Consider the following 26,723-nt stretch of genomic DNA (forward strand, 5'->3'; position numbering starts at 1 on the left):
GCCTTCTTAGCGCAGTGGGCAGCGCGTCAGTCTCATAATCTGAAAGTCCTGAGTTCGAGCCTCAGAGAGGGCAAACTTGTTTTGTCCTGTTTCTCCGCCCTGTTCTTTTTCTTTGTATTTGCTGCTGCACTGACATACCTCAGGGACGTAGTTTCTTCTGCTCTGAAGTATCAAGAAGTGAGATCGTATCAGAGCTAGAGTTTTTCTACAGTAACCGTCCCGGATACCCATCATCCATGCGCTCCCAGCTCCGCGCAATGGCTGTTTCCGGAGAAGTTTTGGGGACGCTCCGCTTTGAAGGCGGCGAAGCTTGGGAGTCCAGAGTAGTCCTGAAAAACCGGGGGTGGGGGGTGGGGGCGGGAAATAAAGCTTCTAGAGCCAATATTGTTCTTCTCTACCTTCGCTGGCTGGAGGGTCCAGGCCGGATTCTCCAGCTGTGCATCTCCTCGCCCTCTTGGACCGTAACCGCAGCTTCCCAGTTGACTACAGATCAATATAGATGTAAAAAAAAGTTGACTTTTTTTTTTTTTAACCTTAAATTTTTTCTTCTCGAGTCTGTGGAAGACAGGGAAATATTGGACGTTGAAATACTGAAAGTACTGTAAGTAGAATCTTGCTGATTTTCCCTCCCAGATGGTTGCACTCATTTGCAGGGCTTGCGATGTCTTAACGGACACTCCAAGTATGTAGCGGGTGGAAGAAAACAATAGAAAAGAGATGAGGTATGTCGGAGCAGGCAGGGATGCTCAAAGAGGACGGAAGTCTGTGTGAAACTGGGCTGGTCATTACGGTCTCAGCGATGCGCGGTGCTTTAGGTCGGGTGGGTCTCAGTCCCCTATTATAGAAGCTGAGAGCTGTTCATTTTAATGGTGATAAGACCTCTTCGCTAATTGGATCTGGGATTTACTTGGGGATTTAACCTGGGAAATAAGAAAGACTAATGACTGGGTTCCAGAGAAGCTTTATTGCAAGGGAATATGCTGGTCTAAATTTTCCGAGTAGATTCGGACTTGGGGAGGGAATTACAAAGCACCAAAGAGTTGGGCAAAGGAATTTAGTGGAATTTATAGAAAAATGATTGCACGCAGGAAGAGGGGGAAGAAAGAGCGTGTTGGAAAGTCTGTCCCTAACCAGTTTACTCAGTTACCTGAAACCCCATCATTGCGGTCCCTGCCTCTCTATTTCAACTGTAATGCTAATCCTCAGCGGTAACGTTGGTAACCCTTCAAAATCATAAAAAGGAAACAAAGAAGCCATTCTCATTTGCCACACACACCATCTGGATAGTTCTTCCTCTTTTGTTTTAGAGGTTCCTGGAGATAGACACAGATATGCAAAAATTCACAGCAGAAAAATGCTGAGAAACAATACCGTCAGCATATATTTTTAAAATATATTTTGACAAACTCTGATTTTTTTTTTTAAAGGCCACACGTGCGGCATGTGGAACTTCCCAGACCAGGAGTGGAATTGGAACTGCAGCTGCCAGCATACACCACAGCCACAGCAAGGCAGAATTCCAGTCGCATCTGCAGCCTACACCACACTCAATGGCAACGCTGAATCCTTAACCCACCGAGCAAGGTCAGGGATCGAACCCTTGTCCTCATGGTTTCTAGTAGGGTTGATTACCGCAGAGCGACTATGGAACTCCCCAAACTCTGATTTGTTTGTTTGTTTGTTTGTTTCAATTGATGTGTCCTGATCATTAGAATGTATTAAAAATAACTATACTGACTATAAGAAACTCATGTATTAAGTTTGCATGCATATTTGCTATTTAGTAACTTATTAATGGTTTATTACATTTGTTGTTCCTTCTTCTTTGTTCCTCTCCCTTCCTATCTTCACTTGGCTTATTTAAACAATGTTGGTAGGTGGTCTAGTGATTACCCTATACCACCTTAACATTTCACAATATACTTAGAATCAATAAATTATTCAAGTTGAGTATAGAAACCTAACCATCACTAGGTACATTTGCTGTAACCCTTTTATGTTATGTGCATAGTACATGTAAATATAATGAAAACCCCCTGAGACAATGTAATTATTTTCACTTTCAGTCATCAAGCATACTTTAAAGAACTCAAGAGAATAACAGTCTATCATATTTACCCAGATATTTCCTAACTCTGCTGTTGTTCATTCATTCATGCTCTTCTAAGTTTCCTTCTGGAATCGCTTTTCTCGTCTCATAACTTTACTTTTTTTTCTAGCACTTCTGCTAGCAACAGATTCTCTTAGTTTACCTTCAAATTAAAGTGTATTTTTCACCTGTTTGTCTGACGTGTAATTTTACTGTATTAGTATTCTGGTCTTTCCTTTCAGCATTTAAAAAAAGTCATGCCATTTCTTTATGGTCTCTATGGTTTCTGATGAGAAATCTGAAACCTTTCTGATAGTTTCACTCTCATTTTCTTCTAGCCGCTTTCAAGAAGGTTTTTTTTTTTTTCTTTTGTTTCCAGCAGTTTAATAAAAATATGTCTGGGTGTGAATTTATTGTATTTTATCCTGTTTGAAGTTTACTGGATGTTTTGAATATTGTTTAGGTCTTTTGCCAAATCTGGAAAAGTTTCAGTCATTAATAACAACAACAACAAATGCCCTTTTCAAAGTCCTCTTGCTCCTCTTGTTTTCTGTCTCCAGTGGTGTGAATACAACCTCTTTGTTATTTTCCAATTTGCCTCTGAGGGACCAGCCATCTCTTAAAATATGCTTTTCACTCTGTCATTTAGATTCCATAGTTACTATTGTCTCTCTCCATAGTCACTGACTTTTTCTCAGTCATTGCTATTAGGAGAATCCATTGAGGTGTTGCTTTTTATAATTTTGGTTAATGCATTTTAAGTTCTGAAATTTCAATTTGGATTTATGTATCATATTTTTTGCTAAGACTCTCTAACTTTCCATTCATCTCAGAGTTCTCACCCATAATTCTTAGAGCATTGAACAATCGATGCTTCAAAGTATTCCTCAGAGGATTCCAACATCTCTGTCATCTCAGTATTGATATCTGTTGATTTTCTTTTCCAAGTGAATTAAGATTTTTCTTCCTTCTTCATACGCTGAGTAATGCTGGATTATAACTTGGCCATTTTTTGCATCAGACTTTGCATCTTGTTAAAATCTTATCAAATCTTATGGTGAATATTGCCATTTTTGTTTTGCAGGCAATTGACTGCCTTCTGTTCAAGTTCCAAGTACTGACCAGCCTTCTGTGTTGTGGTTTTAAAGTCCCATCCATTTCCAAAGCCTTTCCATACTCTTTGCGATCTCTGGAGAGCGTGCCATCCACTGGACAGTGTGGACTTAGGCACCTAAGTTCTCAAGATCTATGTGATATTGTTTAGGATCAGAACCACTTATACACAGTCTGTGAGTGCACCCAGGAGTTCACTGGTAACTTCGCGTGTTTACTGTTCATAATGTCTTTCCTGCTATTTTCTGGTCTTGAGGCACTCGGTTTCAGTCCCTGACAAGAAAGCTGGGGGTTTTTTGACCCCGCTCTGCCACCCCCCGCTTCTCAGGATTGTGCTGATTTTGGCCAAGTTGCAGGAAGAAAAAGGAATAAAAAGAACGGGACATATCCTTTGAGGGGTCCGGTTGTTCTGAAGAAACAGAAAACAAATTACAGATTGATGGTAGCTATACATGCTGAAAGCCGGTAAAACCAGCGAAGTCCTGTCTTGTTCTTGCCCAGAGAAGGGTCCAAAGTGTCTAATTTTCTTATTTCTTTCCATAGGTTGGAAGACTTGCGCAGCTTCTCGACTGAAAGGTTAAAAGGCTGGAGAATGTGGGAATCGATCCGAAGACTTGCGCAGCTTCTCGACTGAAAGGTTAAAAGGCAGGAAAATGTGGGAATCGATCCCACGACCTCTCACATGCTAAGCGAGCGCTCTACCACTTGAGCCAATTCCCAACCACCGACTGTATGCAGCCTCCCCCAAGTTGATCAGAGTACCATCTCCACTTCGTTTGCTTTTGGTGGCTCCCCAAACTTCAGGAAATGTCAAGGCCATTAACGCAAAATCAGAATTTGGACTAAGGGCACATCCTCTCAAAGATGCTCTGAGGCAAGAGTGCGCTTGGTACCTATTCCTCCGCTAAAAGAAAGGAGGGGGAAGTTGCCGCGAATAAAGTTCGGCAGCCCAAAATTCACGTTTCAGACTTTCCGGGACAGAAGAGAGCGCTTCCTGGTTGGGAGGACTCGCCCAGAACAGTTGGCTAATGCAGCAAGTGTATCTCAGGATGATTATCTGTTTTTTAAAAACAAAACAAAACTGCCAAACCATCAGAACTGGGATTATCTTTTGCTCCTTTTTAAGGGGAGGTGGTGGATTGATTTTTCCTGATGATAGGAGGCAGAAAAAGGTGAGCTGTTTCCGCCCGGTTTCGAACCGGGGACCTCTCGCGTGTTAGGCGAGCGTGATAACCACTACACTACGGAAACGCACACTCTACCCTTTTTCCGAAATATTTATTCCATTCTTGTTAAGTCATTAAATGTTTCATATTTATGCTGTGTAAAAGAATAGCAAAAATACAAAATATTACAAGCAAGAACCATCGCAAATAAAATCCAGATCATATCAGGGAGAGGAAATGAAATAGTCATTAAGGGATGAAGATGAAGAGTAATCAGGGTGGAAGGAAAAGGTATGAAGGTAGGAATTACTGTGTTCAGAAATATACTTGTTTAGTTAGAGTGGAGTGTGTGTGTGTGTGTACGAGCGCGCACGTGTGTAAAATAGACATGGAGGGAAACAGTGATTCAAAAGCCTAGACACATGAAGATACACTGGGGAGAAAGCTGTTGTGGCTTTAAGGACGTTTTTTTAAAAAATCCAGGCACATGACTTTAAAATCAAAACATTTTATGAAACTTTTAAATTTTGAATGCCAAATAGGTAGGAAATGAGGCAACTAGAATTAAAAGGAAAGAAAAAGAACTTATAATATATTAAAGGATTGAGATTTGTTCTTTAAGCTCCTGAGAGGAGCAGTAGCATGAGTCTTTCTGCACCTGCAGCCCAGTGCACTGTTTCGCACAGAATACATCCTCCATAAACATCATAGAATGGATAAAGTCATAGATGGATGAGAAGGAGAATGATTTGGGAGAGGCTGTACAGGAAGGAACTACACTTTTTGAGTTTTTGTCAAAACACTGGATGTAGAGACTCGAGGGCGAAATCTCGACGAAGACATGTAGAATATCTGAACCTGGGTGGTAGACGCAAATGATTTTGAATTAATATCTGATACATGAAAGATTAAATCTACTCATTTATATGTATTTGTTTTAATAATGAATTAATGAATGAACTGATCTGGAGAAAAAGAAATGGTGAGGCTATGCACAGGGTTAAAAGGAAAGCCTATATTTTTAATATCGGGGGAAAAAATCAGCTTTCCAATTCTGGTTTTGCACCATATAGCAATATGAACTGAGAAAAAAATGGCCCAACTCCTATGAGCTTCAATTTTATCTGTAAATTGGGAATACTGCTATTTGGATTAACTGCAAAACTAGATGAAACAACTTGAGTAAAATTAATAATCATTTAGTACAATTTCTAGCTCATGGTGCTGAAAGAGGATTTTCATCCCTTTTCATTCTTTCCTAGCCTGAATTCCAAGTCCCCAGTGGTTGTCTTCCTTGTCTCAAAGGTTCAGAGAGGCAGCAAATGGAAAGAGGCAGTCCCCTTGAAACCACCATGGAGCTTTCTCTAGACTGCAGATGCCTCTTCCTTGAGCTCTTAAGGGGAAGCAACAGCAGTCTGATCTTCAGGAAGCAAAGTCTGAACAAGCTAACCATCAGAAATCCATTTCTGGGGTTAACTTTGGTTACAGGTATATAAGATGTAAAACAAAACGTAACTTCCCTTTCATATTTTAAAAGAAAATCAGTTGGGCAAAGCTGGAATCCTACAAATCGTAATCACGTATGTCACTGTATTGTCACTGGTCTTCCAAAGACTAAAGTATTTTCAAGATATCTAATTATCTTGAAAAGGCTCCTGCACAGTCTGAACTGTCAGCGGCACTTCAGATGTGACCTCTCTTTCCTGTCCCCAGCCCCTTCCAAGCTCACAGAATGTCAAATCTACTGAGGGTAAGAACCCTCACAAACCTCATTAGTCAAATTTTCCAGCTCCCTGTATCCTGCCGCCCTAGAAGAGGAAGAAGATGGAGGGGTGTAGCTCCATGAGGAAAGGAATTTGGGGGTTTTATTCACTCTTGAATCACTGTACCCAGAAGAGTCCACTAACAAGAATTATTCATTGCATGATTAAAAGAATAAATGATTTTACACCTCCCCTTCCTTAACTGCCATCAGGTGACTTTAAGAGGAAAAGCTTAGAAGAAACATTTCCACTGCTTCATCCATCAGATAGAGATGAAGACACAAAACTCTGATTTAGCTTGTATTTTCTAGTGTGATCTAAATTACCTTACCAAGGATTTTACATAAGTTACTGGAAAGTACAACAAACTTAAATCTGATTTCACCTTTCTGGGCAAATATTTGTTCATTTATCAAACGCTTATCTGGCAGCATTTAAAATTTTTACTATTTTTTTTGTGTGGGAGGGGGAGGGGTTTGGTTTGTTTTTGTTTTTTAGTGCAACCTAAACGCATTTTCTTTTTAGTCACAGAGCATTAGCCTAGACCGATTGTGAGAAAACAAACCTGCCCTCTCTGAGGCTCGAACTCAGGACCTTCAGATTATGAGACTGACGCGCTGCCAACTGCGCTAAGAAGGCAGACTGGCTTACCTTTCTGCATTTAAATTAAAATATGAAAAGTTATTTTCCAGGTATATCTATCACTTTCCAATTTTTAAAGAATATAATCAATGTTCCTTGAAGATCATTCCGTAAAAACCAGTGCTGCCTCTGATGGATTCTACATTCTGAAATGGTGGAGTCCACACCTTTCTGCTACACACCCAGCAACTGGACACTCTTGCCAGCAAAATCAGGAACAGTCATACCAGTATTTTGCTGCTCTTTTTCCCTCTTGTGTTCCAACAATCTGCCTCTTCCTTCTCTCAGAAATCTCAGTCACTCTCACACTTTCCTTTGTATCTTATGTTCAAAAGAAACATAGGGGGTGCCCAGTTAATAGTTCACTCACTGAATGAGTGAATCAGTATCCCTCAAATTTGTCTATCATCCATACTTCTGTCTTACTCTGCATTCCACTTGTATCACATGACTGCATGACTACATTCTGCCCTACAAAAACATAAATTGAATTTTTAAAAAACTCTCCCTGTCCCCCCCCCCTTACAGGCATTTGTGCCATTGATTAGATTAAGAGATTTATGGAGATTATTTCATATAGTCCAATCGAATTTTGACAGTTATGTATCATAATTTGCATTTTCCAGATATGTTGGAGGCTCAGAGAAGTTAGCTAATGTTTCCAAGATCCCAGAGCTGCTAAGCAGCAAACCAGAATGGAGAAACAGATTGTTAGATTACAAACTGTGGTCTTTTTTCTCATCCAACTCAGGAGCTCTCTCTCTCTGTGTTCTCCACAGTAGCCCATTCATACACACACCAGCCCTTTAATTCCCTCCTCCTCCACCCTCCCCCCCACCCCCCAGCCCCGGGTGCTGGCCTTTTGGCCACAGACCTCCAAGTCAACCCTGGCTCATCTCCTCCTTCAAACCCCGCATCCACTCAACATTATTGCCAAATAATGAACGTTACTCTCGTGAAGCTCTCTGGAATCGATCACTTCCTTTCCATCCCACTCAGTACATATTTATTGGGGAGCTGCTCTGTGCCACACACTGAGGTTGGCTCAGTTGATTTGGAAGGAATCTGACCACTCCGATCTCTGGAGCGGAAAGGATAAATATGGACAAGGGATGATCCACTTCCGGGTCCAACCCTTTCAATCTTGCTGGCATTCACAGCTAAATCACCGTAAAACACCAGTTTTCTGCTGCACTGAGATTTCTTGGTTTCTTGACTTTGATGTTATCTTGCTTTTCTCCCAACTCTCTGACCCTTCTTTCTACCTCACTATGATTTAGCTTTATAAAGTCAGTTATTTCCAATGGCGAATGGTGTTTTTTAAAATTTTTTTAACTTATTCATTTATCACTAATGAGAAATGTACGCAGTGAAGATCAGAGTTGCCCTGACTTGTTTCTTGCCCAGAGAAGGATCCAAAGTGTCTAATTTTCTTATTTCTTTCTACCGGTTGGAAGAGTTGCAGAGCTCCCCAGCTGAAAGGGTAAAAAGCTGGAGAATGTGGGTGTCGATCCCACTACCTCTCGCATGCTAAGCGAGCGCTCTACCACTTGAGCTAATTCCCCACCGCTGCTATGGCTCTTCCCCCCCTCCCCCCTCCAGTTTTTCAGAGGCTCGTTTCTGCTTCATGATTCGCTTTTCAAGGCAACTGGCGCTGGAGAAAATTTCAAGGTCCTTAATGTGAAACCAGGACTGGATTAAGGGCAGGTCTTCTCAAAGATGCTCTGAGACAAGAACGAGGTTGGTACCTATTCCTCTGCTAAGGAAAGAAGGAGAAAGTCGCCAAGAGAAAAAAGAAGAGACAGAGGGAACATCTGGGGAATTCGCTGTTGAAGAAGAGAAATAAACTGGAAATTAGGTACTTCTGTAGAAGAAAATGGTTGGAAGAAAACACATGTAAGAGGAAATGGGCTTTTAATTCTATTCTAGTTTTTACTCAACCTTAAACTTATCAGTTGTGACTGTTTTATAGTGGGAGTCCTAAACATCTGTGGTCCTTACATCTTTGTTATTCACTAATTAAAGAAGAGTATTCTGTCTGGGGAAAATTAAAATTACACATTATAAATAAATTGCCATTCATCAATAAATTAAAAACGTTGAATAATGCACAAATCGAGAGCAAAATTAATTGACTGATGCAGAGATTAACATTTTGGAAATGTAACGAAATGATTTTTTAATTATTAATTTGTATTTGATCTGCCTATTCCCTATCCTTACCTAACTCTCCCATCTCAAGATAGAAGTCATATATATGCCTTAACTCCAGGCATTGAGGACTCAGTGATTTGAGCCTAAAGATCCTTATATTCTAGAGGAGAAACAGAAAATTTAAAAATAAAAACTTCATAAGACACTTTTTAAAAATAGAGTGTTCATAGGAAGGTGGCATAAGTTCATGTAATAGATTGAAGTCATGATAAGAGGCTTAGCCAGTGAGATGGTCTCAGTAGCAAATTGACACTTGATCTAGGGACTGCCGAGAAGTAGACACCTTACGAAGTCGGATTCAAAATGAGAAGATATGGTAGTCAGGAGCTGAGAGATGAAGAAAGGCCCTCTGTGGACAACTGGGAAACTTATAGCCCAGTACCAATCACCCAGAAGAGAGTCAAAATGTAAGGCATTTTCTGTCTCATTTCAAGGCTGTGTGCCATTGACCTAATCAAATGTTGGCTTTGCTGAAGGACCACTCACTCACGGAGGCTCCAAGAATATCATCTATAGGATTCTTTGGGTCCGAAGAAGCTTAAGACCAAGTTGAAGGAGAGGGAAGTGTTTCAGGGTAAACAAGGGCTGTTCACAACTGAGCTGGGCAGAATTATGAGCCTATTTATCTTTCCTTCTCGTTTTTGTACCTCATCAGGTTTGGATCACTAATGCTGGTATATTTTCTGCAGTACCTGGTCCCTTCCCTCCCGAACCCCCGCAATTTAAATCATATTTCAGGAATTCCCTTTGTGGCTCAGCAGGTTACGAACCTGACTAGTATCCACTAGGTTGTGGATTCGCTCTCTGGCCTCTCTCAGTGGGTTAAGGATCTGGCGTTGCTATATGGCTGTGGTGTAGGTCGGCAGCTGCAGCTCCAATTCGACCCCTAGCCTGAGAACTTCCAGATGCCGCAGGTGTGGCCCTAAAAAGCAAAAGGAATTGTATAAATACATAAAATCATATTTCAGCTGCCTGTGCTAAGAGGAAAAATTCTATTTTGGATTCCACGTGTGGGAAGTAAGTACCCACCACCTGATTGTTTTGTAATTTGGGAGCTACATCTGAAGGCATTGATTTGGACTGCCAGTACAGTTATTGTGATGGATGGGATGGGACAGGTGGGTAAGGATCCGCCTTAGGAAGAACTACCCAAAGATCTTACTCCTATTCTTCTTTATGAGTTTTCTCAGAATTCTCTTGATTTTCCTTCTTTCTTTCTTTCTTTCTTTCTTTCTTTCTTTCTTTCTTTCTTTCTTTCTTTCTTTCTTTCTTTCCTTCTTTCTTTCTTTCTTTCCTTCCTTCTTCCTTCTTTCTTCCTTCCTTCCTTCCTTCCTTCCTTCCTTCTTTGTGACAGTCTAAGCCTTTCTGGTTCCCTCCCCAACCCAGACTACTTAGACCTCAGATCCATACAATCTTTCGTATATCGTGTCTCCATAGGTGTGCCTCAACAGCCTTCCTTGTTTCCCCAGGTCAATAGACCCCATAAATCTCAACTGCAAAATAGTGGAGAGGCTTTCTTTTCACCAAGATCTCTCTGTTCACTAAAGGGGTGAGAGGTCCAACCTTCCACTAGCTCAAAGCCATGAATGTTGAGAAGGAAAAGCCAGCGCAGTCCAGACCAGATATTGTTCGAACACTCCTTCACGGCTTTTCTTTTCTTGTTTCCTTCCTTCCTTCCTTTTTTCTTTTACGTTTTCTTTCCTTGTCTATAAACCGATGACAGGAAGTATTCCTCGAAAACTGAAACTGAGCTGTGTTAGAAAAACTTTGGCACAAGGATTTCAACAATCCTGAAAGGAGAGACTAAAATGTGTCTTCAAAGTGATAACTTTGACTCGTGGAAAGATGAACATGCCGCCTCCACACTCCCTAACCCCTTTACTGCCTAACAGCACACATTTCCCTCATCTAATTACTATACATTTTTTTCATTTGTTTCTTGTCTGTTTCTTGCACTCCTCCCGACAGAGATGGGGCCCCATGAGGAAGGGAATTTGGGGGCTTTGCTAACTTTGCACCCAGAGGGGTCCACTTGTAACAACCACTGGGTAGTCGTTACACGGTTAGAAAAAAAGAACAAGTCTGCCCTCTCTGAGGTTCGAACTCAGGACCTTCAGATTATGAGACTGACGCGCTGCCTGCTGCGCTAAGAGGGCAGGTGGCCACATGGGTTTGCATTGAACATAAAATAGGAAACTGCATTTGCCAGGCACATCTTTTTTCACCTTTTAAAGAATGCAATCGTTGCTACTTGAAAATCATTCCATTTAAATCATTGCTATACCTGGATGGATTCCACATTAAGAAATAGTGGAGTCCACACCTTTCCAGGATACACCCAGCAGTTGGACACTCTGGCCTGCAGTAACCAAGATTTGTATTGATTTTTGCTGCTCTTTTCCCTCTTGTGTTCCAAAGATCTGCCTCTTCCCTCCCTCAGAGATCTCAGTCACTCTTACACTTTCCTTGGACTCTCCTTATGTTCAAGAGAAACTTAGGAGGTGCCCACTTAATGTTAGTTCACTGACTGAGTAAATGAAAACTCCTCAAATTTGTCTACAGTTCATACTTCTCTGTCTCACTGTACATTTCCACTTGGATCAACCTGACTGGAGACATTTCTATCTGCAAAACTGAACTTAATAATAATAAGCCACCTTGTTTGTTTCAGCATTATAATTACAGTGCTATTTATAGAGATGATTTCATATCCAATTGAATTTCAGGAACAAATGTAGATATCATAATTTGCATTTTCCAGATATGTTGGAGGCTCAGAGAAGTTAGCTAATGTTTCCAAGATCCCAGAGCTGCTAAGCAGCAAACCAGAATGGAGAAACAGATTGTTAGATTACAAACTGTGGTCTTTTTTCTCATCCAACTCAGGAGCTCTCTCTCTCTCTGTTCTCCACAGTAGCCCATTCATACACACACCAGCCCTCTAACTCCCTCCTCCTCCACCCCCCCTACCCCCCAGCCCCGGGTGCTGGCCTTTTGGCCACAGACCTCCAAGTCAACCCTGGCTCATCTCCTCCTTCAAACCCCGCATCCACTCAACATTATTGCCAAATAATGAACGTTACTCTCGTGAAGCTCTCTGGAATCGATCACTTCCTTTCCATCCCACTCAGTACATATTTATTGGGGAGCTGCTCTGTGCCACACACTGAGGTTGGCTCAGTTGATTTGGAAGGAATCTGACCACTCCGATCTCTGGAGCGGAAAGGATAAATATGGACAAGGGATGATCCACTTCCGGGTCCAACCCTTTCAATCTTGCTGGCATTTACAGCTAAATCACCGTAAAACACCAGTTTTCTGCTGCACTCTGAGACTTCTTGGTTTCTTGACTTTGATGTTATCTTGCTTTTCTCCCAACTCTCTGACCCTTCTTTCTACCTCACTATGATTTAACTTTATGAAGTCAGTTAGAGCCAACGGTGGATGGCGTTGTTGCTTTTTTATTATTATTTTTTTAAGTTTTAGATCTATCACTAATGAGAAATGTACATAGCGAACGTCAACTCTGCTCTGTCTTAGGGTCCAAAGTGTCTAATTTTCTTATTTCTTTCTACAGATTGGAAGGTTTGCAGAGAAATGGTAAAAGCGCTGGAGAATGTGGGTGTCGATCCCACTACCTCTCGCATGCTAAGCGAGCGCTCTACCACTTGAGCTAATTCCCCTCCCATTCTCCACTTTTTTTTTTCCCTTCTATTTTCTAGAGGGCCATCTCTATTTCTTTATCCATTCTTTTGGGAGCCCAAACTTCAGAAAATGTCAAGACCATCAGTAGGAAATCAAGGCTAGACTAAGGCACATCCCCTCAAAAATGCTCCGAGGCAAGGGTGTAGTCGGTACCTATTCCTCTTCTAAGGAAAGAAGAAAGTCGTCATGGGAAATGTCTGCCCGCAGAAGTACAGGTTTCAGATTTTCTGGAACATGTTCCAGTTGAAAGGACCCATCCGGAAGTCAGGTAATGCGGCAGGAGTATCTTAGGTTTATCACCTCTTTCTTAAACACAAAATTAAAAGAGCGAAGCAACATACGTGCGATGATTACTGCCTCCTTTTAGGGGAGGCAGTGCTCTACATTTTCCTGAATGGTAGAAGGCAAGCAAAATGGATGGTTGTTTCCGCTCGGTTTCGAACCGAGGACCTCTCGCGTGTTAGGCGAGCGTAATAACCACTACACTACGGAAACCCACACTTCAGCTCATTTCTGAGATATTTATTGGATTATTGCTGAAGTGGATCTTAAAGTTATATGTCTATGCTATATGGGAGAACAAAAAAATACAAACTAGTACGGACATTGAGGGTGTCGATGAAGAGTGAAAATAGAATGAAGGAACAGGAACGGAGGCAGGAATTCCTGTGTTCAGAAATATACCTCCTTAACTGCAATGGTTGAATGTGCCTGCGTTTGTGTATATATGTGTGCGTGTAAAATAGACATGGAAGAAAACAGTAATTGAAAAGCCGGACACATAAAGATACATTGGGGAGAAAATTGTGGAGGGTTGTGAATCTTTGAAAAAAATCCTGGCAGATGGCTTACAGAATCAAAGTAACATTTTATGACACGTCTTCAATTTTCGATGCCAAATAGGCGGGAAACAGGGAAACTTGAAGAGAAATAAATAGAAATTATAGGATATTAAGGGATTGAGGTTTATTCTTTTAGCGCCTGAGATTAAGCAGTAGCATGAGTCCTTTCACATCTTCGGCCCAGTGCACTGTCTGGTAAAGAATATCTCCTCCATAAACATCATAGAATGGATGAAGGCATAGATGAATGAGAAGAAAGAGTTGTGCAGGTAGGATTTACAGTATTTACATATGCATGAAGATATTGAATGTAGAAATTTGAGGGAGAAGGATTTAAGGACACTCAGAAGTCTTGAACCTTAGGCAGAAGTGATTTTGAGTTAATGCCTGATGAATGGAAAAATGAATCCACTCATTTAAAAATATTTGTTCTATGCATGTGAAAGAAGGAAGGAACTGGTATGGAAAAAAACTGCTGATTAGACTATACTTTAGATTAAAAGAGAAGGTCACATCTTTTAAAACTAAAAAAAAAATTTTCATGTCTGGTTTTGCTTCTTAGAACCATTAGATCTGAGAAAAATGATTCAACTCCTCTGAAATACAATTTCATCTTTAAAATAGGAATGATGATATTTGGATTAGCTGCTTCTGTGCTTCTCCTCACTCGTGACCAGTGATTCCCACGCATTCTACCCTCCCTACTTACGCTTTTTCCTTTGTCGTGCATGACATTGCTGTCGTTTTTGTCGGTATAGACTGGAACAACTGAACACTGAAGAAACCAAGCAGGATTCGCTGAGAATTCCGTTAATTCTCCAGAGAGCATTGACAAAAGGCAAATATTCCCAAACGGAGAAAATAGAAGAGTAATTCATGCAAAAATGGGCTAGTGTAAAAGATATTATTAGTCAACTTGTGTCAGATTCATGTCTTCCTATCCTCCCTTATCTTCCCTCTATTCTTCTCAGACGTGTGGTGATCCTCATAATACAACAGTCTCAGGTAGACTGCAAGGAGCACAGCACATTTTCCCATCCCGCAGAGATGAAAAGGAAGATACAGTCCCAAGCCAGCCCGGAGTCAAACCTGGAGTCTCCTGATCCCTTGTCAGACTCCTTATCCATTGTGCCTCTGGCCCCATTACCAGTAGCACCCTTTAAACCATTATGAATTAGTCTTTATGAGTTTTTTGCATTTTCCTACGGTCGAATTTCTGGAGGTGGCTGATGTGCTTTTCTGATGCGTCTGTTCTCTGCTTTCCCAGATGAGAGAATATAAAGATTCGCTCTCTACTTTAAAGCCTTATTATAGCAATAACCTGCCAGCCTCAGGTCCTTGACCTTGTGGTGAGAGACCTGGAAGCAGTAAATGATGGAGTTTTAGGGCTTCACTGTTGAGAACGGAAGGAAATCGGGAAACAGGGACCAGAGTAACAAACAGAATAATGGAAATACTCGCAAACATAATCAAGGTATTCATTCTTCCCCAATTTGTAATGTGTTCTTTCCTGTACTCCCGGGGTGCAGAGCATTTATCACACTGTGTTGCAAAGAGCTGTTTGCTCAGCGGTCTTCCTCACTCAATGACATATCCCTTGAGGGCCACACCCTTGTATCTGCAATGACTAATTTTACATTAAAAGTCTGCACACGTGAATAGAATAAAGAGTTGAGGGAGGGGAAAAAAAATGCCTGTAAGCGTCAGGAAAACAGTTTAACTTATTGTTACAGGCAGGCATCACAAGTTTGTGATTCCATGCTATCCCAATCCAGGTATTTAAATGGAAGGGCAGTGGAGTGCCGGATACAGCATTGGTATTCTCCTTTCCGGGAATATACCTTTAAGGCTGTTGATGTGCTCAGGGGCTGAGGCTGGGTGTGTGTCTTTAAATCTAAAGCCAGGGATAGTTAGACAGTAAGGCTGGGCTGGAGCTAGTGGCTAAGAAGCAGGCCTTCTAAGTGAAGAGAATGTTGTGTGTGCTGATATAAAAGAAAAAGCTTAGTGATCCATGCAAACACCAGACTGATATTTTTAGTACCATTTCTGTGGCTGGTTTTAAATTTTCCTTAATGCCAGTGATCAGGAGGGCTTAGAATACAATGCTCACAAAATGTAACATATCTAGCCCAAAAATCCCTCCCCAGGAACAGGAAGTGTTCAGTATTAGCTCTATGACAATTCAATCAACAACACTCAACTGGCTTAAACAAAGTGGATTTATTATTGCACATAACAAATGCAGGAGGTAGAGAGGCTATAGACCTTGTTAGTTCAGCAGCTCCATGATGTCATCAGGATCCAGATTTTTTGAATCTTTATGTTCTGTCATTCTCAATATATGGAGCTCATACTCTAGCTGCTTTCCCTCCAACTCTCACAATCTCAAAATAAAGCCCAGGGGAAAAAAAAAATCCAAAACCAGACTTCTTTCTTCGTCTCTTATTGAGAACAACTTTCTCCTAAATGCTCTGCACTACAGTTCCTCTCACATTGGCTAGATTTGTATCATAAATTCTCACCTAAGCCAATTACTGCCAAGAATATGACCACCATGATCAATCAGATCAATCATAATTCTGCCTCTGGGGCTGCAAATGGGGTCCATCTCCTGCAAAGCCAAGACAGTAGAGAGAAGCTTATGTGAATAAAATCATATTTCTGTTGGAAAGGAAGAATGGGGGCACTGGTGTTGGTGATCAGCAGTAGAATAGGCAAGCAGTATTAGCTGCTATACCCTGCACCATCACTGTATTTGCGATAGAATGAAATAACTATTTTTTAGCAGTTTTGAGAGCTGAAAGCACCACTCCTTACATTATTAACTAGAGAGAGATAGATTTCCAGATCTAACCATCAGAGAAGTAATTTGACCTATAGTATTTGTCTTCCAAACAAGGATATTAATTTGTTCATGATTATTCACTTATACATCAGAATCGTGTGAGTTTGGCTATTAATAATGCTATACATCACAGGGTTTTCATGATTGCACAGTAAAATGACACTACAGTTTCTTAATCTGAAGTGTCAGAGACTAACATGTGTATCACAGTGTAGAACTCCGAAGTTCAAGTGGAAATAGCTTCCTCCATCAGGAATATAAGGGCAGGAGTCTTATATTCCTGACTCCAGAAATCAGTAATTCATGCTACCTAAATCTGTCTATAAAATACATAACTCTCATTGGTTCCCAGGCTTATTTTTCCAGCTTCTTTAACAAGAGTTGGTATTGTAAATTTGTTTTATCATCATAATCTCTTCATCTCCAGCAAAACAGTTTCCGTCTTAACGTTTACTCTCTATTCTTATTGTTGTTCACGTAGAAGAAATTTGATGTAGGAGAAAAAGAGCAGACGTAGAGAGACTCTGTTACTAGAATATACGAATTTGGACAAACCTATTAACTTTTTAGTCATCCCATTTATCTGCAAAATGGGGATGATACTTATTTTGCAGGTTGGTGGTGAGATTAAATTACACAAAGCAGGTAAAGTCCTGATAAGGATTTCATCTGTCAGTAAAAGGTAGCCTTCATTGATAGAATGTCCAAATGCTTCCCAACTTTTTTTTTTTTTTGTCTTTTTGACTTTTCTATGGTCACATCTGCGGCATATGGAGGTTCCCAGGCTAGGGGTTTAATTGGAGCTGCAGCTGCCAAGCCTACGCCAGAGCCACAGCAACACGGGATCCGAGCTGTGTCTGCACCACAGTTCACAGCAATGCCGGATCCTTTACCCAATGAGCAAGGCCAGGGATCAAACCCACATCCTCATGGTTGCTAGTTGGATTCATTAACCACTGAGCCACGATGGGAACTCCATGCTTCCCAACTTTTTGAGGCTTAATCTTAATAACTCAAAAGGCATTTACTGAATATTCATCTACCAAGGAAAACGTGAAACTCTAAAGAGTCAAAGGTAAAGCTTAGTCCACATTCTTCAAAGAACTAACAGCATGCCAGAGACAAATCTAAATTCATAATTACAATATAACAGTGCTACTCCAGAAATAAAGAAGAAAATGTGCTGGCAGCCTTTGAGTAGAGCAATTAACTCTGCAGGGGAAGTCAGAGAAGCTCTTCAGACATCATATTTGAACTTAATCTTAAAGCAGAACAAATGTGACCTTGTGAAGAAGGAAATAAAGGGCCAGAGGGTTCAGTACTTGTATGACTAGAATTTCAAGAATGCCTGGTATATTCGAGGAAAGCAGTTTCATGTAGTAGAACTACACTTTTAATCAGCATGGAGAAGAGGAACTAGAGTAAGAAAAGTGGCTGGAAAGGCGAGTTGATGGGGCATGACTAGAGCATTCTAATATGGCAGTACTATTTTTTTCTGGACATGGTGGTTCATTTCTTATCCTTCCAGTTGGATGTATGCATTTTAATACTTTTTGTATGTAGGATGTGTGTGACATACATCACAATAAAAAATTGAAACATTTCAAAAGATAGGTTGATGCCAACTTGTAAATAACTTTATTTATCAAGATAAGGAATTTATCCTGAAGGCCAGAAGAAGGCAAAATAGGCTTTTAAGGAGCACATTCTCATCTCTGTATTTTAGGAAGCTCGAGCTGGGCAGCTTCGCAGAGGTAGGCCACAGTGGGGGACAAGCCACATTCAGAGACAACACAGTCTGGGCAGGGATGACAAAGACCTGGTCACGATGACCAGTGAGGAGGGCTCAGGGAGGGGAACGGAAGTCTTGTTGAGGTGGAAAGGACAAGCTTTGGTGATTCATTGAAAGTGATGAGCAAGAGGAATTTAGGATAGTGCTTCCATTTTAAGGATTGAGAAATTCCATTAACCTTCAGTGGATAGTTTAAAAAAATAGTATCCTGAGGAAATGATCTCAAGATTCCAGCTCCCCAACTCTCTCATGTAGCCCTGATTCTACCAGAACTTTTTTTGAGTCTATGAGGTAACCCCTGCATCCAATAAATTCAATTTTTGTTGAAGGTAGTTTGGATAAGGTTTGTTACATGCAAAAAAAAAAAAAAAAGAGTCCCGAATAACACAGTAGTGAAAAGATTCCACTCATGAAATTCCCAGAGAGCAGAAAAAAAATTTGTTTTTATCAAACTCAGGCTTTATAGTGGAGAGAGAGTTTTGTTACTGCTAAAAAAAACCACTGCCAGGAGACCAGGCATACCAGCAAGAGGGTTGGGAAATGGGTGCCAAGAGAAGAATCTTCAAGGTGAAGAGAAGTTTTTTTCATTTCAAGTCCCCAAGAGCCAAACACTCAACTTTCCCCACACCCCAACTGTGTTTTCTCTCTTATGAATATCTAAGTCCCCGGAATCCTAAGCCATATCTTGAACAATGATTAGTAACCAGCCAACTCTTTCCAGTCTTATGCAGTAATTAAATAAGAGTGTGTGTATAGCTGTGAAATCTTGAATTACAGGTGAGACATGTTTCTTCTAAAATCAGCTTTCTCACCACCACTGAGGTTAGGCTAGCCATCTCTACCCGGTGTCCTTTCTGTGACCATTGCTGAGTTCCCACTGACCACTGACATTTGCATAGGTTTCACTTGGATTGGTTGCTGTAAGACGCACTGAAGCCAACAATGATGGGAGCTGAATAAGCAGAGGATTCCTGAGGAAAGAATGATGATGTTGAAGATGAAAATGACTACAACACTTGATATTTATTAAGAAATTTACAGTATGTAAACAGGCTTAACAAATGAGAGTATGATCTAGGAATCTAAAGAGCAGATTACTCTGTGGATCCCATTCTTTACCTCACCCACCTCTCACCCTGCTACAACCCATTTACAATTTCTCTCTCCATCTCCAAGATATGGTTCTTACAGTATGTACAGGAGAAATGGACTCTATGTCTTCTATAAAGGCAAAATTTTAACATTGTAGAGTAGGAGCAGCTGCAATGAGCAAATGAGACATCATTGCCCCAAATCTATATTCCAAAACTAAACAGTACTCAAAGCAAATATTTGGAACCCACAATTAAGTGTTGAATTAATTGTTCTGAATTCAGAACCCAACCCTCAAACTCACAAATCCCTAAGAATACTCACCAGATAAGAAAAATAGTATGGCGCTGAATGAAAGGATGAAAGTAGGGTAGAGAAAGGTGATTTTCGCATCCTTGCATAAGTTGGTTACTTTCAAAACATGCAGAGAGTGCAGCAGTAATGCAAGGAACACACAGATACCTGTTACTCAGAAAAAAAAGTGGGGGTGGGGGCAACAACACATCTGGTTAGCTTAGTCTCTGGCCTCAGGGCTAATTCTCAAGATCTTAGGTGGTCATTTTAATTCCCCATACTCTATTTCTTTCCTTTTGTTGTCATTCTTTTTATTACCTTTTCCCTTAGCAGTCCATGAACAACGTCCAAGAGGCGATGCCCAATGGATTACCACCCAAGCCCAGAACCAGAATAATGGAAGGAACCCTCTTTCTTTCATCCCTTACCTATGACGAAGAAGACGATTGTGAAGACAAAGTACTGTTTCCGGGTATCAGGAAGGGAATGAGGTAAGACCAGGAGTATAAAGCTCAGGAAGAAGGAGAGAAGAAGGGCGCTGATCATGAAAATTCGACCAAAGATGTAGTCGTCTGAATTAGGGAGGGAGAGGGGAGAAAGGCCAGCAGCTCCCTCTAGGGCCCCCCTTCCTTGTGAGTCTGAATCCCCAGAATACTAAAGAAATTGTACAGAGACTTTAAGGCAGGAACCATTGGCAAGTGGTGGGAAGCTTAGGGATGGAGGGAGATGTCAACCACACGAAAGATTTAGCTGATTCTCCCTGGGCTGGTATCCCTAGGGAAGCCTGGTCCCCACACTCATTCTGAAATGAGCCAATGTTACTGATGGAAGTATAACTGCTTCCTTCAGGTGTACTGGGGCAGAAAACGAGACTGAAAATTCCCAGCAAGGACAGGGTTGGAGAAGGACCCTCCCTTTCAAGGCTAGGACTTACTTGATTTTGATAGTGGAATCCAACACTTGATCTCACCACTGCATATTGCAAAAAGAGCACTGAAAAGGACTTGGGAGCCACTTGGGATTTCTATCCTCACCCAGGTGGAGAGGCTGAAGGCCCACCACAGAAGGGCAGAACCACTGAAAGTGCAGACGAGGATAAGAATGCGATATGGTTTAACTATCCCACATTTCACACAAAAGGGTGTTGACTGAAAAAAAAAGAAAAGAAAAAAGAGGAGGAGGAGGTAAATGAGTTAGATTTCCTTAGTTCCTTTGGGATTTCTCCTCATTCTGAAACACTCCTACAAGTCCAACCACCTTGTCTTTGCTCATCCTCAGCTCGTGAATTTCTCCCTCCCCATCTCCCAACCAAATCCTCTCCAAGTCACAGATTGACCCTGTATCCCCCTCCAGCTAGAACTGAGATCTTTCTCCTTGTTCTATACAACTTGTCTGAACCACTTGTATACAACCATCCACAACTCTGTGTTGTCACTATGCTTTTCCTGGGTGTCTGTGTATCTTGACGTCCCCGGACAACCATAGGCCCAACTTCTTAATCTCGCACCACATTTAGCATGGTGCTTTACAGGTAAGGGGATCTCTGTGACTATCTGTTAACAGAAAGGAAAAAAAAAAAAAAAAAAAAGCATATACCAAATACATTCCCTAGGGCTGTCAAGAGAAGTAATATTTTTTCTGATGCTCTCTAGCCTCAACATTCCTGCTCATCATCACTCCCCTCATCACAGCCCCCTTTTCCCTTTCTCTTTCTGTTAATGGTCTCAGTTTACCTTTTCTTTTATTTCTTCTTTTAATTTTTCTGTTTCAGCTTTCATCTTTTGATTACACTTTGTTTTCCACGGCACCTTTTATCACTGAGGCCCATCCTAGCCTTCTCTTCAAGAGCAGAACCTTGTGGTCGCTTCCTGACTCCTCATTGGCAGAAACATCTAGTGACATCATAAACATGTGAACTCTACTTCCCAACAAAAATGAACCATTCTATCCTACTGGTCCTGTGTTTTAAAAACATTTCATCTCTCAACCTCCTCCACTCAGGAACGCCTTTGTTTTCTTTGGCACATGTGTGCCTCAAAATTTATGGTTTTTGCCCTTAGTTCTAATTTAGTTCTAACTTCTAATACTGAATAGGCAGGAGGACTTTATTCCTGTATAACACTGAAACATTTGAGAGAGAATATGGGATAATCAGGGAAATAACCAGGAAAATATTAAGTGGAAACCAGTTTTGTGTTAAGGGTATATAATGATTCATATTACACCCTTCAATTCCTTCACCAGAATGATATTAAAATAGGTAATGACTTCTGATCTCAACCTTATTTGGCAATGATAGACACTCTGTGTGTTTGTTGATGAGGGAATTAACACATAAATTAATAAATGAAAATGAGATGAAAAAGCATAGGGTTGCTAAGAAACTTTGTTTAAAAGTTTCTTAAATGTAAGCTCTGAGAAGGCAGGATTCTATTTGTCTATTCTATTCACATATGTGTTCCAGCACAAGACAGGTGCTAAATAAATATTTGTGGAATGAATGACTAATCCAGGATCAAAAGGATCATCCTTAGGACAGAGGGTTGGCACATCTGTCAGTTTCCCTCAACTGACTGTTTTTGTTGGATGTGCATGAAAGCAATATATTGCTAGGAAAAAGTAGGATGCTAGAATGTACAATAGTAAAGTACATTTCCAGCTTAGCATTATAGGTTTACATGTCAGTCAGTTAAACCATTAAAAGAGGACAGCATGAGAATGCTATTGGCTGGGAAAAGAAGGGGTATTTATGAAATCAGAGGTAACTTGACAAGGTAAAGATTGCTTTTGCTAATCATGCGCACATGGAACTTAGGAAAAGTAGATATTGCAAAGACAATATCTTAAGTCTCAAGGTTAGTGGGGGCCCAAATGAGAAGAGCACCATATTCTCTCCTGAGCTTTGAACTGACCCTGGAAAACAAAGCAGATATGCAAATACATTTCTGCTGATGTCAAAAAAAAAAAAAAGGAATAAAGGGAAACTATAAATATATTTAGCAATCAAATTGTTCACTGTAAACAGTGGTCACTTCCTCTCTCCTTTATATACAGCCTCTCAGTCTACACATTACAAACATAATTAATTACTCCACGTTTGCTTTGAGGCACCCATTCCCTTAAAAAAAGACAACTGTTCCTTGTTTTAAAAGGCTTGAAAAAGGAATCGTGTAGGAGCCAGAGAACCCGAATTCAAATCCTAGTTACGCAGCTTACATTTTGGCCAAGCCACTTCTGATAGTAAAGGATTCCTGCTAAATTTGCTGAATGTAATAATGATATTGCATTCATATAAAGAAAAGAAAGTGGTATAAAATAAAAAGAGTTCTTATCTCTAAGACATACAAGCTGAAGAAGTTAGGGTGAAATGATATGTCTAGGTTTTACTTTAAAACACTCCCACTCCCATCTTCAACCCCCTCCTCCTCCCACCTATATACACAAAAACAGTATTAGAAGGATAGAAGAAACAAGATTGGTTAAATGATGATTGTAAAACCAATTACATGGGAGTTCATTATCTAATTACATCAACTTATATACGTTTGAAAATGTCCGTAATAATGTTTAATAATAAGTTTGACATCTCAGTCACCTAAAGGGCTAGAAGCTAATTTCTTTTTCTTTTGTAAACACTCTGTTCACATGACTGAAAATCCAGCCTGTTCTCGCTTATATTCAGTTGTGTTCACTGGTACATTTCTTTTTAATTTTTATGACTTTTCTGGGTCTCTCAGATATAAACTCCACAAGAGATTGACTGTTTTGTTTATTTATACTTATTAATCACAGTGAGTGATCAGAGATTATTGTTTACATATTATAGCAATGAAAATAACTACCCCTGTAGGATTGCTTAGAACTAAATTAAGAAAATAAATGTAAAAGTACTCAAAGAAGCCCTATGTAAAATTTACTTCAAATCAGCATCATAGTAATTACTGAAAATTTGAATCATTTACCACACTTTATCACACCAAAATTTGATTTTAAGCATTGCTCCATGGAGATCCCTATTGTCTTATTAAGAAAACTAAGTAACTTAAAGAATGAAATTGTTTTAAAGAATCTCTTAGGGCAGCATAAAAATGTATATGTAGTTTGTATTTTTTGCCCAAATTAAAATCTAGCAGCACACATGTTAAAATGAGTTATTAATGCATATATTCGAAACTATATTTGAAAAATGTTTGGATTCAGAATATTTAAAAGGTCAATTGAGCCATAAATGGCCAATGATACAAATGAGTTTTAGATTCAAATACAGTTTTCTGATGTTACCCAAATATTACATTTAAAATGATTCATGGAATTCCCGTTTTGGCTTGGTGGGAAACCTGACTAGTATCCATGGGAAAGCGGTTCGATCCTGGCTTCGGTCAGTGGGTTAAGGATTCACACACAAACACACCCCCCCCCACCGTCCCCTCCCGCTCCCCCCACCCCCACCCCGCGTTGCCTTGAGCTGCGGTGTAGGTCGCAGAAGCAGCTCAGATCCCCTTTGGCTGTGGCGTAGGCAGGCAGCTGCCGCTCGGATTTGACCCCTAGCCTGGAAACGTCCATCAGCCTCCGGTGGTGCCCTAAAAAGATAAAATAATAATAACAACGAATAAAATAAAATGCTTCAAAGACATTCAATAAGAGGAATACTTGCTTTGAAGGTAGGTTGTCTTCTAACTCGTTAAAGATCACCACCTAACTAACCAAACTAGGAGCTCTAAGCAAATGTGCCCTAGAAGCCCACAGGAATTCTGGATGCTCACACACTCAGACATAACCTTCAACAGCGTGGTGGTCCTCCCACCTTCACCCCTTCCGCAAGCGCAAACAGGAGGAGAAGCATCCGGGAGAGAGGCAAACGGAAGGGCTCCGCGACCTTCAGCAGCAGAAGCCTCGCCCACCTACTCTGCCCACTGAAGGTCCTCTTTGGAATGTTCGAGGCAGTCGGTCTCCCAGTGTTTGCACTAAATATCCATCTTCGTTGCCGCTAGCAGAGCACCTTCCGCGCCATCGGGATCGGTGTGCTCTGGTGGGGTTCGCTGCTGAACCCAGTCCGCCTTTGTGCGCAAGATGCAGTTACGGGACTCCGGAGACGGAAGGAGGCACTTTGGCAAAGACGTTAGATATTCCTGCATAGGCCCTGTAATGAGTGACCGGAAGCAAGACACAAGTGCTCCAGTGGCGCAATCGGTTAGCGCGCGGTACTTATATGGCAGTATGTGTGCGAGTAATGCCGAGGTTGTGAGTTCGATCCTCACCTGGAGCATCGTTTTATAATCGCTATGTTAGAATTTGTCCTGTAGCTTTCATTCTTACCCAGCTACGTAGATCGATCTCCGACAAGCCATTACGGACAGAATGAATGTGTTGTGCCGCAGTGAGTTAACTTCTTTGATTCTTTGCCATTACGGACAGAATGAATGTGTTGTGCCGCAGTGAGTTAACTTCTTTGATTCTTTTATCTTTACCTATCTTGCAAACTGATCTCAAATAAAGAACATCTCCTGATGGCCTCTTCTCACTTTGCTCTTATGATCATCATTCCTCAGAGATTCCCTGGCACACACTTAGAGATCGCTATGAAACTTCCCAGAGTCGATAAGCATTGAACTCCATTAGAGAGAATCAAAAGTGGGAACTTGGTTGGGGTTCCTGTTTGATGAAAGCTCTAGTTTGGGGGGGAAAAAACCCAAAATACTGATTTCTGAAAACAGCATCACCTGTAGTATCCCTTCCCCTTCATTTTTCCCCTGATGAGCCAACAACTATGCAGCTTTTATCAACTGAGACACAAATCCTGACATCCTCAGGTGTTCCAACCATCTGGGCCTGGAAAAGGAGGAGTGATAATTCCCCAGAGACCAGAGCTCTGTAGAACAATGTAATAGGAAAAAAACCATATTGTTGTGAGTGAGGTAGGTTGGAAGTAGGTAGTGATTTTGATTTAAAAATATGCTTCCCCACCCAGCTCCACAATGATGCAAGAAGTCTGCCTGGTCAAAGATCTTATCACATGCCTCCCTACTCACCCCAAGAGGGTGAATTGAACTAAGTAATTTGGAGTACTTTTCCTAGCAGTAAATATTATCCCAAACTTGAGAGCACATATGTCCCAACCAGGACAGGTCACAGAAGGTGCATGGAATAAAGCTGGGTCCAGAGAACTCTCTCTTGTGGTTTGGATTTCTTGAAGTCCTGCATGTATCTGTACATTGTCCAGTCAGAGTTGTCTCCCGGGGAAGGGTAGGGAGGTCCCATCCAGGAAAGCACCAGGTAATAATAAAAGTGAACACTTTATCATGTCATAGCTCATGCTATCTTGGAAGATGTCAAAGTATATATTTAGGTTATTTGCAGTATTTTGAATCATACTGATATCTTATTTAATATGATTTTAATTCCTTAGATTTAAAAACTAAATCATTGGACTAACTGAGGTAAACTGAGGCACATAAAATTTACCAGAGTTTATTTGAGCAAGTATCCATTCAAATCAGGGAGTGCCAAACAAAAAGTGCTTAGGAGGCTCTGCAGGCAAAAGCTGGTGGGAAGGCTTTTATAGAGATGTCAGAAGCAAAGCAAAGAGAGGATTTGATTGGCTATACCTTAAGATTGCTTTATGTGAGAAAACCTGGTTGGTTCCTTGTGATCATTTTTCTTTCTTTCTTTCTTTCTCTCTCTTTCTTTCTTTTTCTTTTTCTTTTTCTTCCTTTCTTTCTTTCTTCCTTCCTTTCTTCTTTCTTTCTTTCTTTTTTTGTCTTTTTAGGGCCTCACCTGCGGCATATGGAAGTTCCCAGGCTGGGAGTTGAATCATAGCTATAGCTGCCAGGCCTACACCACAGTCACAGCAACACAGGATTCCAGCCACATCTGTGACCTACACCACAGTTCACACAAGGCTGGATCCTTAACCCACTGAGCGAGGCCACGGATGGAACCCGCTTCCTCATGGATACTAGTCGGGTTGGGAAGTGTGTGTGTGTGTGTGTGTGTGTGTGTATGAGAGAGAGAGAAATTGATCTTAAATTTCATTTTCTCAGATTCCAGTGCACTGCTTCTGGTTTAGGTTTTGGTTTGCTTACCTAGGCTACCAAGGGCATTTAGAGCCAACTTAGTTTAATGGTCTCCTTGTTTAATTACTTTAACAAGTCCCTAACAAAGTGTGC

General features: G+C 40.9%; 1 protein-coding gene and 8 non-coding genes across 27 annotated transcripts; 2 read left to right on the forward strand and 7 right to left on the reverse strand.

Annotated features, from left to right (window-relative positions):
* TRNAM-CAU (transfer RNA methionine (anticodon CAU)) lies at window positions 1-73 on the forward strand. Its single transcript has one exon. It is a non-coding gene; the product is annotated as a tRNA-Met (tRNA).
* Window positions 74-4,380: 4,307 nt separating this feature from the next.
* On the reverse strand, window positions 4,381-4,453 carry TRNAV-AAC (transfer RNA valine (anticodon AAC)). Its single transcript has one exon. It is a non-coding gene; the product is annotated as a tRNA-Val (tRNA).
* Window positions 4,454-6,697: 2,244 nt separating this feature from the next.
* Window positions 6,698-6,770, reverse strand: TRNAM-CAU (transfer RNA methionine (anticodon CAU)). Its single transcript has one exon. It is a non-coding gene; the product is annotated as a tRNA-Met (tRNA).
* Window positions 6,771-8,265: 1,495 nt separating this feature from the next.
* Window positions 8,266-8,338, reverse strand: TRNAA-AGC (transfer RNA alanine (anticodon AGC)). The gene has a single exon. It is a non-coding gene; the product is annotated as a tRNA-Ala (tRNA).
* Window positions 8,339-11,070: 2,732 nt separating this feature from the next.
* On the reverse strand, window positions 11,071-11,143 carry TRNAM-CAU (transfer RNA methionine (anticodon CAU)). The gene has a single exon. It is a non-coding gene; the product is annotated as a tRNA-Met (tRNA).
* A 1,454-nt stretch (window positions 11,144-12,597) lies between these two features.
* TRNAA-AGC (transfer RNA alanine (anticodon AGC)) lies at window positions 12,598-12,670 on the reverse strand. Its single transcript has one exon. It is a non-coding gene; the product is annotated as a tRNA-Ala (tRNA).
* Window positions 12,671-13,114: 444 nt separating this feature from the next.
* On the reverse strand, window positions 13,115-13,187 carry TRNAV-AAC (transfer RNA valine (anticodon AAC)). Its single transcript has one exon. It is a non-coding gene; the product is annotated as a tRNA-Val (tRNA).
* Window positions 13,188-17,994: 4,807 nt separating this feature from the next.
* Window positions 17,995-24,704, reverse strand: LOC100155756 (transmembrane protein 225B). 19 transcript variants are annotated; one of them, XR_298748.4, is made up of 6 exons: window positions 24,463-24,704; window positions 21,291-21,449; window positions 20,492-20,705; window positions 19,986-20,068; window positions 19,588-19,725; window positions 17,995-19,142 (listed from the first exon to the last, which is right to left on the reverse strand). XR_298748.4 is itself a non-coding variant. In XM_005656221.3 (6 exons), the coding sequence occupies exons 2-6, from the start codon at window positions 21,333-21,335 to the stop codon at window positions 19,000-19,002; spliced, it is 684 nt and encodes a 227-aa protein (XP_005656278.2). In that variant the 5' UTR covers window positions 21,336-21,449; window positions 24,463-24,704; the 3' UTR covers window positions 17,995-18,999. The 19 variants fall into 19 exon arrangements, 5 of the variants coding, with proteins under 5 accessions (XP_005656278.2, XP_020955493.1, XP_020955490.1 ...); XR_014809776.1 differs by having other exon boundaries at window positions 24,459-24,704; XR_014809782.1 differs by having other exon boundaries at window positions 19,986-20,095; window positions 24,459-24,704.
* A 25-nt stretch (window positions 24,705-24,729) lies between these two features.
* TRNAI-UAU (transfer RNA isoleucine (anticodon UAU)) lies at window positions 24,730-24,823 on the forward strand. The gene is made up of 2 exons: window positions 24,730-24,767; window positions 24,788-24,823. It is a non-coding gene; the product is annotated as a tRNA-Ile (tRNA).
* Window positions 24,824-26,723: the final 1,900 nt, after the last annotated feature.

This window comes from Sus scrofa, chromosome 7 (genome assembly GCF_054392235.1).
Source record: "Sus scrofa isolate SSC_HxYL_T2T_F1_AM1 chromosome 7, Sscrofa_HxYL_maternal_Yorkshire_Landrace_v2.0, whole genome shotgun sequence".
Taxonomy (NCBI): domain Eukaryota; kingdom Metazoa; phylum Chordata; class Mammalia; order Artiodactyla; family Suidae; genus Sus; species Sus scrofa.

Excerpts from the sequence above, each read along its gene's own strand:
- LOC100155756 (XM_005656221.3), bottom strand. The coding sequence starts at position 21,335 with ATGAAAGCTGAAACAGAAAAATTAAAAGAAGAAATAAAAGAAAAG. Across the intron at positions 20,130-20,491 it reads GATTCCACTATCAAAATCAA|ACGACTACATCTTTGGTCGA; the intron begins GTAAGTCCTAGC and ends TCCCTAATTCAG. Across the intron at positions 19,143-19,587 it reads CATACTATTTTTCTTATCTG|GAATCCTCTGCTTATTCAGC; the intron begins GTGAGTATTCTT and ends TTCTTTCCTCAG.